We start from the raw sequence: 17,739 nt of genomic DNA on the forward strand, positions 1-17,739 counted from the left end.
CAGCCCAGAATAAGATAAAGTATCGGGTGTCAGGAGTTTTATTTAGGTAAGAATAGGGGCAAACACATTCATGAACTTACACATATTACAACCCCAGCAAAAGACCCCAAACCCTCTCTTGGTGTGTGCAAATGTATGAATACACATTGGACACGTATGTGGGTTTAGACACATACTGTTACAGTTCCATTTCAAGTCCAGAGAAGAGCCATCCAATGGTGTTATTTTCCTTTATTGAGCTTTTATTAATGCCCTTGAATTTTCTGATGTATGGGAAGCCAGGCTATAAAGTCTATAAACATTAAAAATGTGGAGAGGATCAAGATAATGATGGATAGGAAAGAGAAAACAAATTCAAGTGCCAGCTTGGCCAATGGACAGAGATAATGTAAACCTAAATAAAAATCTCAGACTTGATTGAACATGAAACATTTAATGCTTTTATACATCCCTCATAAGATTTTCCAAGAGGGTACATAAGGAATGGAACTTTTGGTGCTTGTGAAGAAAAAGATGTACTCATTCTCTCTCTAGTTGAGTTTTCCCTGTTGCATTGATAACACAAAATAAATATAGCAAGATTTTCTCTCCCTATATACCCACTAACTCACCAAAAACACTTTGTTCTGTCAGAATCAAACTATGGCCATACTCATGCTTTTGGAAAGGTCCAGTGATGAATGAAGTATTAAAACCTTTTGAAGAAGAATAATTAAAATCCTACAGGAGCAACATCTAATTCTGATTTTACATGGCAAGCCAAAATATATTAACTGGAAAAACTACAGATTTTTCACTGGATAAAAATATAATAAACTAGCTAACTAGTCTATATAAAAGTGTCTTTTGAAAGCATCTACAAAAGATAAAGACTAAGTAGAAATTGAGAAACTTTTATTTTAAGGCAGAAAGAGTGTTTTTTTTAAAAAAAGTTATCAAAATACTCTGTGCAGTTTATAAATATGCACAATTTTGAGCATACAATCTGGGGCAGCATTTACGATGGAGGTAAACAGATTGCTCAGTAATGGCCCATAGCTTAAGATGCATTGTAAAAGTTAACCGATAGCAGCCTTGTACCTATTTATGCAGCAAAAGGCACTTAGCTAGGTGATTTCTAATATTTTTCTTTGCTGTGAAATATAACCAAGAAAATAGGTTTCATTTGTCTGCTTCTTGACCCCCTGGTGTTAAGAAGGATGACTGCAAAGAGGAACTTTACAAACAGCTTCCTCTTTGAAACCCTAACCAAATCTGACCACACCTGCAACACATATGCCCGTGACTCTGGCCTTGGATTCCAAACCTATCCTAGGTGCTGTGAATGACTAACATGCCTCTTAAATAAAGTCCAAAATGTCTGTCAAACACCCATTTGGTTCAAGGGTGGGGGACATGTTAGAGAGGGGCCTCCAGTTGTTTCTGGACTGCAACTCCCATCATCCCTGACTACTGGCCATGCTGTCTGCCGGGGCTGATGGGAGTTTGGAGTCCAACAGCATCAGGATTCCCATCCCTGATTTAGTGTTTGAAATGAAACACATTTTAATGCTTTCTGACCTTGCTCTATAAATATGCCTACTGGTTCTGGGAGCCATTTTATTATGTGACTAAGAATGCCTCATTTCCATTATCGAAAGAGTACCACTTTTAAAACAAAATTACATTTTATATGTAGATTACAAAACTGAGGGGCGTCAACAGAGGGCCATGGAACAGATGCAACCATTTCTTTTCAACACCAGTTTTTAAGGAATGCGTCGCGTTCAGAGTCCGTTTCCTCTCAAATGCTCCTGGGTGGTAAACGCTGCTTGTACATCCCTGCAATAGCTTTGGCTGTGCTGTAGATCATCTGTCGACGGGACATGCCGGTGAATGCAGAGTGCCAATCCGTTCTGTTGACGTGCAGTAATTGCTTCTCTATCACTTCCCCCACTGTCACCAACAAACCTGACCATCTTAGGTTATAATCCTGAGGAGTTAGACTTTGAGCCTGTGAAATAATTTAAATCGGGAGTGAGTACAGGAGAAAAGGAGAAGCACCCAGGCAAGTTCAATCTCCTCCAGAGCTATATCACCATAGTTCAAAGTTCATTCAAAAACATAAATAATGCTGCTGGCATTTGACTTAACAAGTGTAACAGTCAAAGTTCTATAGCAGCTAGAAGTTCTATAGAATTTAAAGTGCTGCTAGTGAAATTTGTTATGAAAAGAACCTCTCGTTTAACAGGCTAAGGGACAACAGGAACACTTTATTTTCTCCTTTTCAGGAACAAATTGGCCAAACTTTCACCCAGTGACAGCAGATTATAGACATTTTTTCACAGCACCATCAGTGCCCATGACTAGGTTCTCTGAGATGAGGTTGAAAGAGCTGGGTACGTTTAGCATGGAGCAGAGATGACTAGAAGGCTCTGACATTTGCTTTCTGTTGCTCCAGAGAGTGGAAGTGGAACCAATGGGCCCAAATCAGAAGGGGAATCTCACTAAACATGACCCTGCGATAGCTCGGTTGGTAGAGAATGAGACTCTTAATCTTAGAGCTGCGGGTTTGAGCCCCGCATTGAGCAAAAAGATTCCCTCATTGCAGGGGGTTGGACTAGATGGTCCTTGGGGTCCCTTCCAACTCTACAATTCTGTGATTCAGAGCCTCCTGGCAGTGCAGGAAGTTCAAAGGTGCCTCAGAATGAACGAGGCTGACTTGCTGTGGTTTCTAAGCCCTCCAGCCTACAGACCATCTTCTTAAGGAACATCCCCCAATGCTTATGCAAGCTCACTCACAAATGTTCAATATATTAAGCAGTATAGATATCAATCAATCAAATGTAATCCACATTATTTTTTAAAATATATGCAATGAAAGAGACACTAAAGGTGATAGAATTTAATGGCAATCATTTTTAGAAGTGTGTACAACAACTATAAAATATCTGAACAGGAAGTAGAAGGTGCCATTCAAAACATGCAATTAGGCAAATCTCCAGGACCAGATCTTTACTATAGATCTTTAAAAGAGTGGTTAGTACAACCTTTAAAGGGAATCTGCAATAAAATATTGGAAGGGAAAAGGGCACCAGAGTCGTGGAAAGAAGCTTACATTACGCTTATACCGAAAACAGAGACTGAAAAGACTCAGCTTTAGAACTACCGCCCCATATCATTACTTAATGTGGATTACAAAATTTTTGCAGATATTTTAGCCAAGAGATTGAAAAAAGTGTTGATGGAAGAGATTCATAAAGACCAAGCTGGCTTTCTCCCGGGTAGACATTTGTCTGACAATTTGAGGAATATAATTAATATTTTGGAAAAACTAGAAGTGAATATCAACACTAAGGCAGTTTTGATATTTGTGGACGCGGAGTAAGCTTTTGATAATATTTCCTGGAGTTTTATGAAGAAGAACTTACAGGGGATGGGGGTGGGTGAAGGATTTGAAAATGGTATAGGTACAATTTATTCTGAACAAAAGGCCAAGTTAATTGTTAATAACGAGGTGACGGAGGAATTTAAGATAAAAAAAGGGACACGACAAGGCTGCCCAATTTCCCCATTGCTTTTTATATCAGTCCTGGAGGTTTTGTTAAATATGATTAGAAGGGACCAGTTGGTTAAAGGTATACAAGTCGGAGCTAGACATACAAATTGAGAGCTTTTGCAGACGATTTAGTATTGACATTACAGGAGCCAGAATCTAGTACTAAAAGAGTTTTGGAACTGATTCAAGAATTTGGACAAGTTGCAGGATTTAAACTGAATAAGTTAAAAACAAAGGTTTTAGAGAAAAATTTAACGGCGATTGAAAGAGAAAGGTTTCAGAACGAGACAGGTTTAACAGTGGTTAAGAAAGTGAAATACCTTGGGATTAATATGACAGCTAAAAATGGGAACTTATTTAAAGACAATTACGAAAAATGTTGGACGGAAGTGAAAAAAGACTTAGAAATTTGGTCAAATTTGAAGCTTTCACTGCTAGGCCGTATTGCTGCGATAAAAATGAATGTATTGCCTAGAATGTTATTTTTGTTTCAAACATTGCAAATTTTGGACAAAATGGACTGTTTCAAGAAGTGGCAGAGAGATATCTCTAGATTTGTCTGGCAGGGCAAGAAGCCTAGAATAAAATTTAAAATATTAACGGACGCAAAGGAAAGAGGCGGATTTGCCCTGCCAGACCTTAAACTTTATTATGAATCAGCAGCCTTTTGCTGGTTGAAAGAATGGCTGCTTCTTGAAAACACAGACATCTTGGACTTAGAAGGTTTTAACAATGTATTTGGATGACATGCATATTTATGGTATGACAAGGTCAAAGCACATAAAGCATTCAAAAATCACATTGTCAGGAAAGCATTGTTTAATGTCTGGATAAGATATAAGGATTTATTTGAAAATAAAACCCCAAGGTGGTTGTCACCGATGGAAGTGAAGGCTCAGAAAAAGCTCAATATGGAGGCCAAATGGCCGAAATATTGGGAAATCTTGGAACAAGAGGGAGACAAATTGAAATTGCAGAGTTTTGAAAAATTAAAAAACAAAGTGCGAGACTGGCTTCATTATTATCAAATAATGGAGGCATACAATTTGGATAAAAAAATTGGATTCCAGGTGGAAAAATCAAAATTGGAAACAGAACTGTTGGATCCCCAAACTAAGATTTTGTCAAAGATGTATAACTTGCTGTTGAAATGGAATACTCAGGATGAAACTGTGAAATCTGCTATGATTAAATGGGCACAAGATGTTGGACATAACATTATGATGGCTGACTGGGAACAGTTATGGACCACAGGTATGAAGTTCACGGCATGTAATGCCTTAAGAGAGAATATTATGAAAATACATGACCCCAGTCAAGCTTGCAAAAATTTATCGATTGCCCGACAATAATTGTTGGAAATGTAAAGAAACTGAAGGTACATTTTTTCACCTTTGGTGGACGTGCCCAAGGATTAAGGCTTTCTGGGAGATGATTTATAATGAAATGAAAAAGGTATTTAAATATACCTTCCTGAAGAAACCAGAGGCCTTTCTCCTGGGCATAGTACTGGAAGACACAAGATTTACCCACTCTGGAAGAATGGCACATGAAGGTGATGGACTATATGGAATTGGTGGAAATGACTGGCAGAATCCGAGACCAGGGAGAACAGTCGGTGGAAGAAGATTGGAAAAAGTTTAAAGACTATTTACAGAAATATTGTAAAACTAATGAATGTTAGAATGATGTTGGACAGAAACTAAGTGGTTCTTAGCTGTAATACTATAAGGGAATATGAAAAATGGATTATTAATAGGTAAAAATTTAATGTCACAATATTTTAAGATTAAAGATTAGGATAAATAAAGAGGGGGAGGATTTGCTGAACTAACAAATTGAACTGGAATACAAAAAAGGGAGGCGCGAGGAGGTCCGGGAAACAAGCTAATGAAAAATAAGTGATGGAAAGATTGAGTTGTTTTTAACTGTTTTTTTATTTTTTATTTTTATTTTTTCATTTTGTAATATTTTGAAAATTTTAATAAATATCTTTAAAAAAATAAATAGAAATGTGTACAACTCCTAGAGTGATATTCTGGGGTTCTTGGCTACCATCCCTTAGAAGAGGCTTTACCTGCTGCGTTGGAAAAGGATTCAGCCCCTTAGAGATTAAAACTTACCTGTTGTACATATTCCAAAGGCACTGGAGTTGCTTGTGTAAATGTTTCGAGGTGAATGCCATGGACGGGATCTTCGACAATTAGGCAGCCAATATCAAACCACCTGTTACAGTGACAAAAAGTTTATTATCAAATCATATTAAATACGAATTCTGCGTATTAACTGTCTAGAGAGCTTAGTAGTTTTGAAAGGCAAGCAGCCAAGGCACCTCCACTAACACTTTCCCTTTGGAAACAATTTTTAGTTTTCCCAGCCAAAAGCTAACAAGGAAGAACTAGCTTTTGTTCCAGAATTTATAGTCACGTTCCAAACTCTAAGGAAGTTAATTACAAAATGTCAGAGGTCTGTTCCGGCAGGGTTTTGCTTGCTAAACATTGCAGGATCTGGCCACGCTTGAAAGTGAATTATTTAATTATGGGTTATGCAAACTATGCCCAGTTTTAAGCACTAGGGACAAGAGGGTGAATTATACCAAGCAACTGCAACAGGCAGACAACTCTTATCCCAGCTCCTGTTTAGAGTATCAACAAGTCCTGTGGATATGATACTAATTGACTTTTATCTTGAGTAACATGTTAAATGGCCTTACTTGTCAGGAAGCAATTCCGCAATGAAATTTTCCACAGACACGGCAGGCTGCTTCTCATGAATGACTCCTGTCCTGCGCAAGCTGTCAATCCTTTCTTGAGCTCCCTAAAGGACAAGGAAAAGAAGCAGTCAATACAGCTCTCATTCAGTACTTACTGCTTGCAATGAACCTTAGCCAAAAGCAAAATCAAAGATCTGAAGTAAACCAACTGCAAATATTCAAGTTTACAGAAGGGAAATGGGACGCTCAACTGCAATCTCAGTGTGTCTTTGGTTCCTTAGTGACCAAGTCCTTATTTTGTGCTTTTATAAAAATGGATTATGCTTTGTTTCATTTCTGTAGATTATAAAATGTGTGTGTGTGAAAAAGAAAACATTGCCAAAGAGTTATTAGGTGCTACATTGTTGTGTATGAAACAAGTGAAGGCACATTTTAAATGATTTTTAAAAATATCACAAAAGTGATACAAATCTCCAGGAAACGACGGCGACTCGCCTTCAATCCAGCTGCGTAGCCAACTGGCTGTGGCGCAATGTTGGACTGCCCAGCTTCTCCTGTAACTGTGGCCATTCCAAACACTTCCTGAAAAGCTTCTCTTACAGCAGCAACCTTGACTTCTTTAGTAGAAGTGACAACAATGTCCAGTTCTCCCCCAGATTCTATAACAAAAAAAACATTAAAACATAATCCTATACAGGCAGATACATTCAGACCATGGGGTGGGGTGGGAGAGAACTTGTGTTTGCCAGTCAGGATCCCTCCCTTTTCTTGGCAAAGCAATTATCTGGAGATGGACCAGGGTGCATATTTATTGTCATCTTTCACACACGTGTCTCAAGGCAACGCACTATATAGATTTAAAATGGCACAGAAAACAGACGGCAGCAACTAGCTTAAAAAAAACTATACAATGCAGACACTCATGGCAGACACACACACACACACACGTGTCTAGGTGTTGACCGAACAAAAATGTCTTCAATTCTTTTCTGGAAGGTGCAGATAGCAGGCACATATCAGAACAGCTGCAGCCATACTAAAAGCCCTGCATCATGCTCTGCTATGGTTTAGTGAGATGTGAATAAGTGGCTTCCATATGGGGTTACCCACTCCCCCACCTCCTGCATGGCCAAGAGTCTGGAAGCTTCCACAATGCTGTTTGTCAGGTCATCTAGACCAATAGTTAATCCTCATTATGGTTACCTTCAAACAAACCAACTTCAAACCATGGCTTCAGGAAGCCAACTTGTTTAAACTAACCATAGTTAAGACTATGACTGTTCTAGGTCTGAATGACATGCCAAGCTGTGGTTAACTGAAAGTGGAAGCAAAATATTCCCCTCCACTTCTTCTCCCAACCATGTGTGAGAAAGAGGGGTGAGTGGGGGAGCACATAAGGCTGGGAGGAGGCCAGCTAGACTCTTTCACTTCTCACAGAACCAAATGCAGCCATTGGCTGCTACAACCATTTGTCCTGCAACTAGATACCCAATACTATCAAATTAGCGGCCGTTGTAACTTCCTTTATAAGTTCACTCTTCGAAACACACCGGGAGCAACATCAGTGAAGATTGTATTGCTATGAAGATGCACTTGGCAAATCTGCAAAATGCCTCCACTGGCTGTGTGGCCTGATGTTTGCAGGAGGAGCTAAGATTGTGATCCATCAATTAGAAACAGAAAGAGACAATGTCTCATCAACCAACAACCCCAAAAGAGAGGCTTTGCTGCAGCCTAGGTTTGTGAAGGCCCTGAGTAGGATGAGTTGCATGCTGCCCCCCCCCCCCCGCATGCCCACAGGCTTTCTCCACTTACTGATATAGGGAGCCATGCCAGGATCCAGAGTTGTGATCATTGTCTCCATTGAGTGCTTGGTTTTATCCAGCACGGACTTCACCACAGGATTCCCTGCCACACCCTGCAGGGAAAAGGCACAACTGATTCAGCTCATTTTGCTCTCAAGGCTATGCCTGATTCAGCCATTTGCTTCTTGCAGATGTTGTATTTCAGACCCTCCAAGTGTTCCTAATTTCCAGGGACAGTCCCAGATTTACAGAAGCTGTCCCAGTTTCTGATTTGATCCAGAAATGTCCTACTTTCCCTTAGGACATCCCTGCTTTCATCGGATAAATGTTAAGAGGGGACATCTCTATTTTCATCAGAGAAATGTTGGAGGGCGCGTCATTTTTTACTTTGAGGGTGGCTCTGGGATTGCTATTGAGGTGAAGAGCGGCTTGTCAATATCTTATACATGTAAATATATTACGCCAGCTCAGGGAATGCAAAACACAAGCAGAGAGAGTGAGGGCGCGCATACTGGCCCCACTCTCAATATCTCTCTGTGCCCCAACACCATGTGCTCAAACTCAGAACAGTCTAAAAACTACAGTGGTACCTTGGTTTGCATACGTCTTGGTTTGCATACGTTTTGGATTACAAACACGTCAAACCCGGAAGTATGTGTCCCGGTTTGCAAGCTTTTTTTGGATTACAACTCTTTTTTTTTTTTTGAATGACAATTTTTTGGGGGAAGCCCTGTTGGCGAAAGCGCGTCTTGGGTTACAACCTGTTTTGGTTTACAAACAGACCTCCAGAACGGATTATGGTTGTAAACCAAGGTACCATTCTGTTCTCATGGCTACAACCCCAGCCTAATTTTTTTTTTTTACTCCCCCCCTCCCCTCCTGCTCTGTGTAGCATCTTGCCTGATAAAAGGATCTGGAGAACTCAAAAGCCTGCCTCAGTTCTGTAATATCTGCTTGGTCACAAAGAAATTATTGTCTGACTGTGTGGTTTGGAGGCTTTTCTTATGGACCAGCAGCACAGCTACCTTTGCTTTTCCGCCTTACTTTGATAAAGCCCCAGAGTCCTCCTCCAGCAGATGCGTCACTCTGCACGACAGCTCCCCGGGGGTCTTCGTGTTCCTCTGGGAAAGTAATTGAAGAGCCTGCTCCAAAGCCAGGTGCTAGTGGGGGTGGCCCACAGGGCTGCTGTGATGCCGGGCTGGTGAAGACACCTGAAAACCAACAGCAAGGAAATGTTTTGCATAACCCACTATCAATCAATCAATCAATCAATCAATCAATCAATCAGTTTATTACAGTCATAGACCAGCAGTCAGAGAATAGAATATTAAGTGGATAAAAAACAAAATTGATAATTAAAACAGATAAAAACTAAAAAACAAATAAAAAAACATTCAGTTAAAACAGCTGTAAGAGCGTAAAAACTAAAAGACTCGCAGCTAAAACAACTGTAAGAGGCTGCAGAGTAGAAGCCTCTAAAATAGAGGACACTCACAGTATTAGAAACTGATGTGCAAATATGGTTAAAACAGACAATTAAAACAATGTACAACAATAAATTTAGACACACTGGGCAACAATAAACTATCCCAGGGAGTTGACTCAGAGTCACCCATGGAACCGGGTTTGGGGATTTTCATGCCAGACTATTTTGAGTTGGGCGATGGTCTGCGTCTACAGATTTGCACATAGAATCTGGCGACCATCCAGGTCTTCTTCTGGTCTTTTTGCCTAACAGCAAAAGGTCGATTTTTTTCTTTTGCGGGAGGTTGGCAAGCCTCACCAGTAGGGGATCAATGAACTTACTGCGTGCCTCTTCGTAAAAGGGACATTTAAAGAATAAGTGTTCTGGGCTTCCTATCTCTCCCAATGGACATTATTTCATTATTGCTATTGCATAACCCACTATGGTTCACAACTGTAGTAACCTGCCTTTTATTCAACAATTAAAACAATACTGCACATCTTCAGTTTTCCAGAAAAAAAAACAGTTTAAAGACACAATTTGAGTTTGGAGGTAACTGTGTAATGGAAGAGACTGCCACATTCTGACCACGTAAAACTAGTGGCACTTTCAACCCTCATACAGGCCTGTCTCCAACCTCCATCTTGGCAAGCAAGAGGCATTATCACAGTTCAATAACACCTTCCTTTTTTATTATAATATTTATTAAGTTTTCCAATTTAATAATCCAATAAAAACCACATTAAAACATTCCAAATTACAATACAATAAAAAAGCCAAATATAAATGTCGAATTTTATATCTTTGGGTGACTTCCCATGCTGTGAATTTCAGGAAATGCTGATCATCTAATATCACATTGCTTTTCTTAATTAATCAACAAGCCATTCCGATGTTATCAATATCACCTTCCGGCCTGGCTGAGGAGAACTGGTGTGAGAGGAGGGAGGGGGAAATGTGGGCTGGGGAACATCCTAAGGGCTGTATATATCCCACAGCCTAGACGTCAACCTCACACTTGCAATACAGTGTTTGTGGGTTTAAAAAGTGGCTGAAAACAGCTTGGGACCAGGTTAGATCTTTAAGACCAGGTAAGACACTGGTCTTACAGATGGGGCCATTCTGACCATACCGTGACCTACGTAGCTCCATCTGATGTGCGTGTGGAGAGGGAGTGTTCTCTGTTGTGGAGCCTGTAATGTGGAACACTCTCCCCAATGAGAACAGGTGAGCAACAACTGTTGGGTGTTTTCACAGTCAACTGAAGACACAGGCTTGCTTTGACCCTTACTACTGGTCTCTGGAGGCGAGAGGTAGTGGAAGACAGAAGTGCCTGGCGTGCTTTGGTCCATGGGGTCACGAAGAGTCGGACATGACTAAACAACAACTAGTTTCTGGTGTTTTATTGTGTTTTAAATATTCTGTTGGGAGCTGCCCAGAGTGGCTGGGGAAACTCAGCCAAATGGGAAGGGTATAAATTACTATTATTATTATTATTATTATTATTATTATTATTATTATTATTATTATTATATCAGTGATGATTTTACTGATGTTATTGACAATTGTTTTTCTTGGACATTGTTATGTTTTATCACTATGTGAATCGCTTTGGTTTTCCATAATTGAAAAGCAGTGTAAAGAACATTTAATAAGTAGCATTTAAAAATAACAGGGAGGAGGGAAGGCAACCCACGTGAGCATGGCCTACATAGATATGCATTTCCTGGTCAAGGTCCATGCAAGGTAGGGCAAGGATGCAGGAGCCAGTCCCAAGCCATTTGGAACCAGCCAGCATTTCCTGGGAGAGAATCAGTACTGGTTTCCTTGGTAAAACAACAAGCAATATAGATAAACTCTTGTTTTAAAAAGCCAAGTGAAAATGCTATGATTACCGGTAACTGAAGGTGCAGAAAACGAGGGCATCAGGGGCGTCTGTGGTGCTCGTCCCGCATGGCCTTTGGTGATGTCGTGTGTCGATGCCATAGAAAACCCTGATATGGGAGGACCAGTGGGAGGGGCAGAAAGCACAGGGCCAGGAGTTGAACTCAGGGGTGGAGGGGACGAGAACTGGGGACGGGGGCTGCTGAAAGGGGACGAGGCGACTGGCAGTGTCACCATGGGTGGCCTCGAGGTCCCAAGGGAGGCACCCGCTGAAAGGGCCATGGGAGGCGCGAAAGGCAAAGGCACCGGGGATGTCGTCATGGATGGAAGAGAGGAGCCTGCAGATGGCAAAGGCGAGGAAAATGGTGCTTGGGAAGGAGGAAAAGAGGAGGGGGGAGGAAGGGAAGGAGTTAAGGCTGAGGGCGAGAGAGAGGAAAAGGAGAAGGCAAGTTTTAGTAGAGGGGCTTTTTAAAACTTTTAGAATGATACAAACAAAAGATCTGCAACAGAATAATAGAACTAAAACATATTATATTCGTAGCAGATTAGCAAATAACTTATATAGCCCAACAGCTAAGAAGTCAAAGATTAACCATGTGACACAATGCATAGCCAGCTCTTCCTGTGAAAGCAAAGGTTTATTACTGAGCTGCAAATATCAAGCATTTTCAACCAACGAAGTTATAATTTAGAGATCAGACAGCATATGTTTTAAAATGCATTTGAAGCAGGTCATTGGATTGAAATGTTAACATGAATTTAAGTGACACTTTAAGCTCAAATGAAAACCCTCCCCAATTAATTAGTGTGGCTGGCAGCAAGCAAAGGCTCCAGACCCTTGAAGTTAGCACAGCTCCTCTTTTCCTTCTGAAAGGTCTTTTCTAAGCTTGGTCCACTTTTTGAACTAAACTACCACTCTGACTTTGATCTGCCAAGACATGGCACGTAAGATAGCACTCGGCTGAGAGCAGCATCTCATGCGTGCACTTTCCAAATTGCGGGTGTATCTTGAATTCTGCTTTCTGGCCATGGGTGGATGTTTACCAGTGCTTCCATTCCTGTCAATGGTGTATGCTGGGTTCATATGCACATGTGGGCATGCATGTGGGTTCAGACATACACCTCATAACGCAAGGTGCTTTGATGTCCCAAGATTGGCCCATAAACCGGCTATTCCCCCCGTATCCTAAAATGAATGTCTGGTACCCCTGCACAATTTCATAAGCAAATATAATTCTTAGCATCTGCTCAAACTCTTTGTGTCAGCTAAGGAGCTGTTGGGAGGGGCAAATAATAAAGTATAAAGCTGTCTGCCACCTACACGTGTATTTACCGTATTTTTCGCTCTATAACACGCACCCGACCATAACACGCATGTAGTTTTTAGAGGAGGAAAACAAGAAAAAAATATTCTAAACGAAACAGTGGATGTATGATTTTTGTGGTTCATACTGTGGCCACAGACATGTGATCTGACGGTGAGTTTGGGGTAGCCCAATGCAAAAATCCTGAGGATCCATGTGGATCCATGTTTGTAACAATGTTTTTGCACCACTGCAGCCCCAGGCAACAGTGGGTGCGTAAGTTTTTTTGGTACAAACTGTAGCCATGGACATGCTATGTGACCTGATGGTGAATTTGGGGTGACCCAGTGCAAAAATCCTGAGGATCCATGTGGATCTGTGCTTTGTAACCACGTTTTAAGTGGGGAGGGACGGAAAAGCACTTAAGGGACAAGGAGCAAGCGTGGAGCAGGCTCTGCTTCTCTCCCCCCCCCCCCTTAGCAAGCTGAAAAACTTTGCTGAAGGGACAGAGAGCCTGCTTGCTTTAAAGGAGCCTGCCGGACAGGAGCCGCTTACACGAGTGTAAGTGGCTCCTGTCCGGTAGGCTCCTTTAAAGCAAGCAGGTTCTGCTTCTCTCCCTCCTTAGCGAGCTGAAAAACTTTGCTGGAGGGACAGAGAGCCTGCTTGCTTTAAAGGAGCCTACCGGACAGGAGCCACTTACACGAGTGTAAGCGGCTCCTGTCCGGTAGGCTCCTTTAAAGCAAGCAGATTCTGCTTCTCTCCCTCCCTCCTCCCCCTCCCCCTCCCCCCCACCCTTAGCGAGCTGAAAAGCAAAGCGGGAGGACACTGAAAATCTTGCCTGCTATTTCCAGCAAAGCGGGAGGAAAGAGATACAGAGAGCCAGCTTGCTTTAAAGGAGCCAACCGGACAGGAGCCGCTTACACTCGTGTAAGCGGCTCCTCTCCCACTTTGCTCCTTTAAAGCAAGCAGGCTCTGCTTCTCTCCCTCCCCGCCCCCACCTTAGCGAGCTGAAGGAGCAAGAGGGGAGAAGAGCCGCTGAGTGGGGAGGAGGGATAGAAGCAGAACCTGCTTGCTTTAAAGGAGCCAACCGGACAGGAGCCGCTTACACTCGTGTAAGTGGCTCCTCTCCCCTCTCGCTTTGCTCCTTTAAAGAAGCAGGCACTCTGTCCCTCTCTCCTCCCCACTCAGCGGCTCTTCTCCCGCTGGAAACCACGGAGGAGGGAAGCATTCGCTCCGTAACACGCACAGACATTTCCCCTTACTTTCTAGGAGGAAAAAAACGCGTGTTATGGAGCGAAAACTACGGTATATAGTCACAGCTTTCTTGACTTATTGTTGTATTCCTCCCTGGGACCAGCTAGTGAAAGGTGAGTTAGAAATACTAAAAATAAGCAACAAATTAAATACTTTAAAAATAGTGTGGAAAAGTTTCTTGGGCTGGGTCCAGATTTCTCCTGAGCAGAGTTCCCCTCATGGGATGCTCACCTGGAAGTGGGAGGACAGATTACTTCTGCCAATCTCTTCTTCCCTTGCAGCCCCCTAAAATGCTGCTCTGAATGTTTGCAAGACACTCCAGAAAAGACTGAAAGGTAGGACTGCAAAAGGGGCTAGCAAAAAACCCTCCACCCCCACGTCCAGCAGGACCCTCCACTGGATCCAAGTCCCTTCCAGAAGAGAAGGAGCCCTTCGCCAAACAGAAGCAACTGCAACCTTTCCTTTTACTGACTCAGAACTACTAAATTTAAAAGGAAAAACCCCCATGTGAACAAACAAGACTAGTCACTGATGAAACACTTATACCTAATGAGACTGGGGCAGTGGTGGTGGGTGCAGGCTCTGCCCCCGCTGTGCTCAGAGGGGGCGTTCCAGGTGGAGTCGTCTCTATCCCACTCTCTTCCATCATTTTCCTTCAGCAACACAGAGCTGGAAAGAAAGAGAAAATGGATTGAAATGAAACAAACAACTGCTGCACAGTGGCATAGCGTGGGGGGTGCAGGGGGTGCCAGCCGCACCGGGCGCAACATCTGGGGGGGCGCGCTCGCACTCGCAGCTCTCTGCCCCTACCTGGCTCACTCACTCTCTCTCACTGCAGTGCTGGCTGTGCGAATCCGATCCGAGCCGCTGGGTCACCGCCCACTGTGAAGGGGGTGGGTGCCAGGCGTGCGGTGCGGAGAGAGAGCGAGGGACTATCTGGGGGAGGGACAGTGCAGCGGCCACCCAGCGCAGCGCTGAGCGCGGGAGAGAACCACACCAGACCAGACCAGGCAGCAGCAAGGAGAAGCTGGCAGCGACGGCAGGTTAGGGGTTAGGGGGTGCAAATTACTTGCCTTGCCCCGGGTTAGGGGGCGCAAATTACTTGCCTTGCCCCAGGTGCTGACAACCCACGCTACGCCGCTGCTGCTGCATCGTGTACATCTAGTACTGGCTGCTTAAAACTGCCAATTTACAGGACCAGCAGTAGGCCAAACCTCTGTCAGTACTTAAAATATGTCAGTACTCAAAGTCTGACTCAGAGGTGTCTGAACTTCCAGTGTGTTCACACACACAGAAGAACAACAGCTGGTGCAATTTTTCCAACCTGGTGCCTGATAATTAGGATTTAAAATGTTGGTGCATGGACAACAATAAAAGTTATAATACACATAGTCGAGCAGCTTCTCAGCAAAATTCTGAAGGGGTTATTCTGAAGATAAGTTTGTGTGACCCTTGAGCCAAGGAGATAAGTAATTATACAACCTTTAGAAGACATCTGAAGGCAGTCCCGTATAAGGATGTTGTTTAATGTTTTATTGTGTTTTTATGTATGTTGGAAGCTGCCCAGAGTGACTGGGGCAACCCAGTCAGAGGGGTAGACCATTATTATTATTATTATTATTATTATTATTATTATTATTATTATTATTATTATTATTATTATTATTATTATTACTTAAAGGTGAAGGTAAAGGGACCCCTGACCATTAGGTCCAGTCATGACCAACTCTGGGGTTGCGGCGCTCATCTTGCTTTACTGGCCATGGGAGCCAGCGTACAGCTTCCGGGTCATGTGGCCAGCCTGACTAAGCCGCTTCTGGCGAACCAGAGCAGCGCACGGAAACGCCGTTTACCTACCCGCCAGAGCGGTACCTATTTATCTACTTGTACTTTGATGTGTTTTCGAACTGCTAGGTTGGCAGGAGCAGGGAGCGAGCAACAGGCGCTCACCCCATCGTGGGGATTCGAACCGCCAACCTTCTGATCGGCAAGTCCTAGGCTCTGTGCCACTCACGTCCCAATTATTATTATTTAGGATGTCCCTATTTTCATCAGAGAAATGTTGGAGGGTATAGGGTATGGTGTCTGGGGGAAGGAAAGAGGAATATTTAGTCCAGGCATCCTTCATCAGCCTAGCCTACCTCACAGAGCTGTTGTGATAACCTGGGGCAAAATTCACCTTCTGTTAGCCTAATTTACCTCGCAGGGCTGTTGTGAGGATGGAATTGGGAGGATGGGGTGCCCACCCCAAGCACCCAACCACCCATTTGGGTTAGGTATGAATTCTAGGCCTTCTACCAGCAAAGAAGTGAGAAGCAATCTCCCCCACCCTTCCCACCTTGGCTCCCTTTGTACAAGGGCGGGGAAGTGGAGGCTCCAGGCATTGAGACTACAACTCCCATCATCCTCATCGTCCGTGACAACTGTCCAAGCTGGAGCCGATGGGAGTTGCAATTCAACAGCAGGGTCCGTCTGTCCCCCACCCCACCACCCTTGGTCCTTTGTATACTGCTGAAGGAGGCCGGGGGGGGGGGGTTAAGGTCGCGTTTAAAGAACTACACTTCCCGCCATGCACCGGGGGCCGCTTGCCTTGCGCACGCGCGCACCGGCATCTGTTCTGCCACGTCTTTGCGCCCCGCTCACTAACTGAGAAGCTCTTCTTCTCCGTTCTACGACCCTCCTTCTCCTCCCTCGTCCCGTCGCCCTTGCTCGCGTGGCCGTTACAGTCAACGGCCGCAGCAATCGTATTACTAATAGTAGTAGTAATAAAAACAAAAACAAAACCCACCTAAGAGTAAAAGCACCTCAGTCCCTCACGCGTACGCTTCCGCCCGCCAGCCCTTTTTCCCTTGCCTCACTGAAGCGGTGGCGGGTAGGGAGGAAAGGGGTCGCCGCCGCGGCCTCCCACAGCCCGCCCGAGGGGGAAGCTCTTCTTCGCTCTCCCGGCTCCGGGGACTCAAAATGGCGGGAGGCGGGACCGGGGAGGCGGCGGCTTCAGCGGCAGCCGCAACAGCAACCACCTCCCCACTCCTCCTCCTCTTCCTCCTGGGGACCTGCCACGTTCGCTGCGGCAGCGGGGAGGAGCAGTCGCGGGGCGGGAAAGGCTCGCGCCGCCTCCGCTTCTCTCCGCCACGGCGAACCTCGCTGGAGGCTTGGTTGCCTTCAGCGCACCTGCTGGTTTCACGGGGTTTTTTTTTAATTAGTTTGTATTATTACTAATTATTATTATTATTATTATTATTATTATTATTATTATTGTTATTGTTATTGTTATTATTAGCCAGTTTTCCAAATTAGTTATCTCCTTTAATAGTTCTAATATACCAAATCTATAGGTTTTTCCAGGGTTAAGACAAAAGCTTTTGTTTTATAATTTCGTTTGCCCACTTTTCTTCCCCTATTTTTGTCATTTAGCGGTTTGGGGGGAATGTCATGGGACAGAGACCCAAACTTTGTACCCTGCCCAGTTATGAGAAATATTAAAATCATTGCTTTTGAGTTTGCGGAAGGGGGGGGGGGAGTAAGTCTTATAGTAAGATAGTTTTTAATTACTGGCCTAGCCAGTCTTGCTTAAAGGTAAAGGGTAAAGGGACCCCTGACCATTAGGTCCATTCGTGGCCGACTCTGGGGTTGCAGCGCTTATCTCGCTTTATTGGCCGAGGGAGCTGTACAGCTTCCAGGTCATGTGGTCAGCATGACTAAACGAGAGCAGCGCACGGAAACTCCGTTTACCTTCCTGCCGGAGCAGTACCTATTTATCTACTTGCACTTTGATG

The 17,739-nt window shown here is 43.6% G+C and overlaps 1 protein-coding gene across 3 annotated transcripts; it reads right to left on the reverse strand.

Annotated features, from left to right (window-relative positions):
- Nucleotides 1–417: 417 nt before the first annotated feature.
- On the reverse strand, nt 418–17,029 carry PRRC1 (proline rich coiled-coil 1). Of its 3 annotated transcripts, none has more exons than XM_081174179.1 (9): nt 16,752–17,029; nt 14,510–14,632; nt 11,417–11,821; nt 9,101–9,267; nt 8,067–8,169; nt 6,747–6,910; nt 6,252–6,355; nt 5,662–5,764; nt 418–1,993 (listed from the first exon to the last, which is right to left on the reverse strand). In XM_081174179.1, exons 2-9 carry the CDS (start codon nt 14,610–14,612, stop codon nt 1,784–1,786), a joined length of 1,359 nt encoding a protein of 452 aa, XP_081030305.1. In that variant the 5' UTR covers nt 14,613–14,632; nt 16,752–17,029; the 3' UTR covers nt 418–1,783. The 3 variants fall into 3 exon arrangements, with proteins under 3 accessions (XP_081030305.1, XP_081030306.1, XP_081030307.1); XM_081174180.1 differs by lacking the exon at nt 16,752–17,029 and adding an exon at nt 16,302–16,454; XM_081174181.1 differs by lacking the exon at nt 16,752–17,029 and adding an exon at nt 16,143–16,248.
- Between the last annotated feature and the right edge of the window lie 710 nt (nt 17,030–17,739).

Source organism: Podarcis bocagei (genome assembly GCF_964188305.1).
Source record: "Podarcis bocagei genome assembly, chromosome: 16".
NCBI lineage: Eukaryota > Metazoa > Chordata > Lepidosauria > Squamata > Lacertidae > Podarcis > Podarcis bocagei.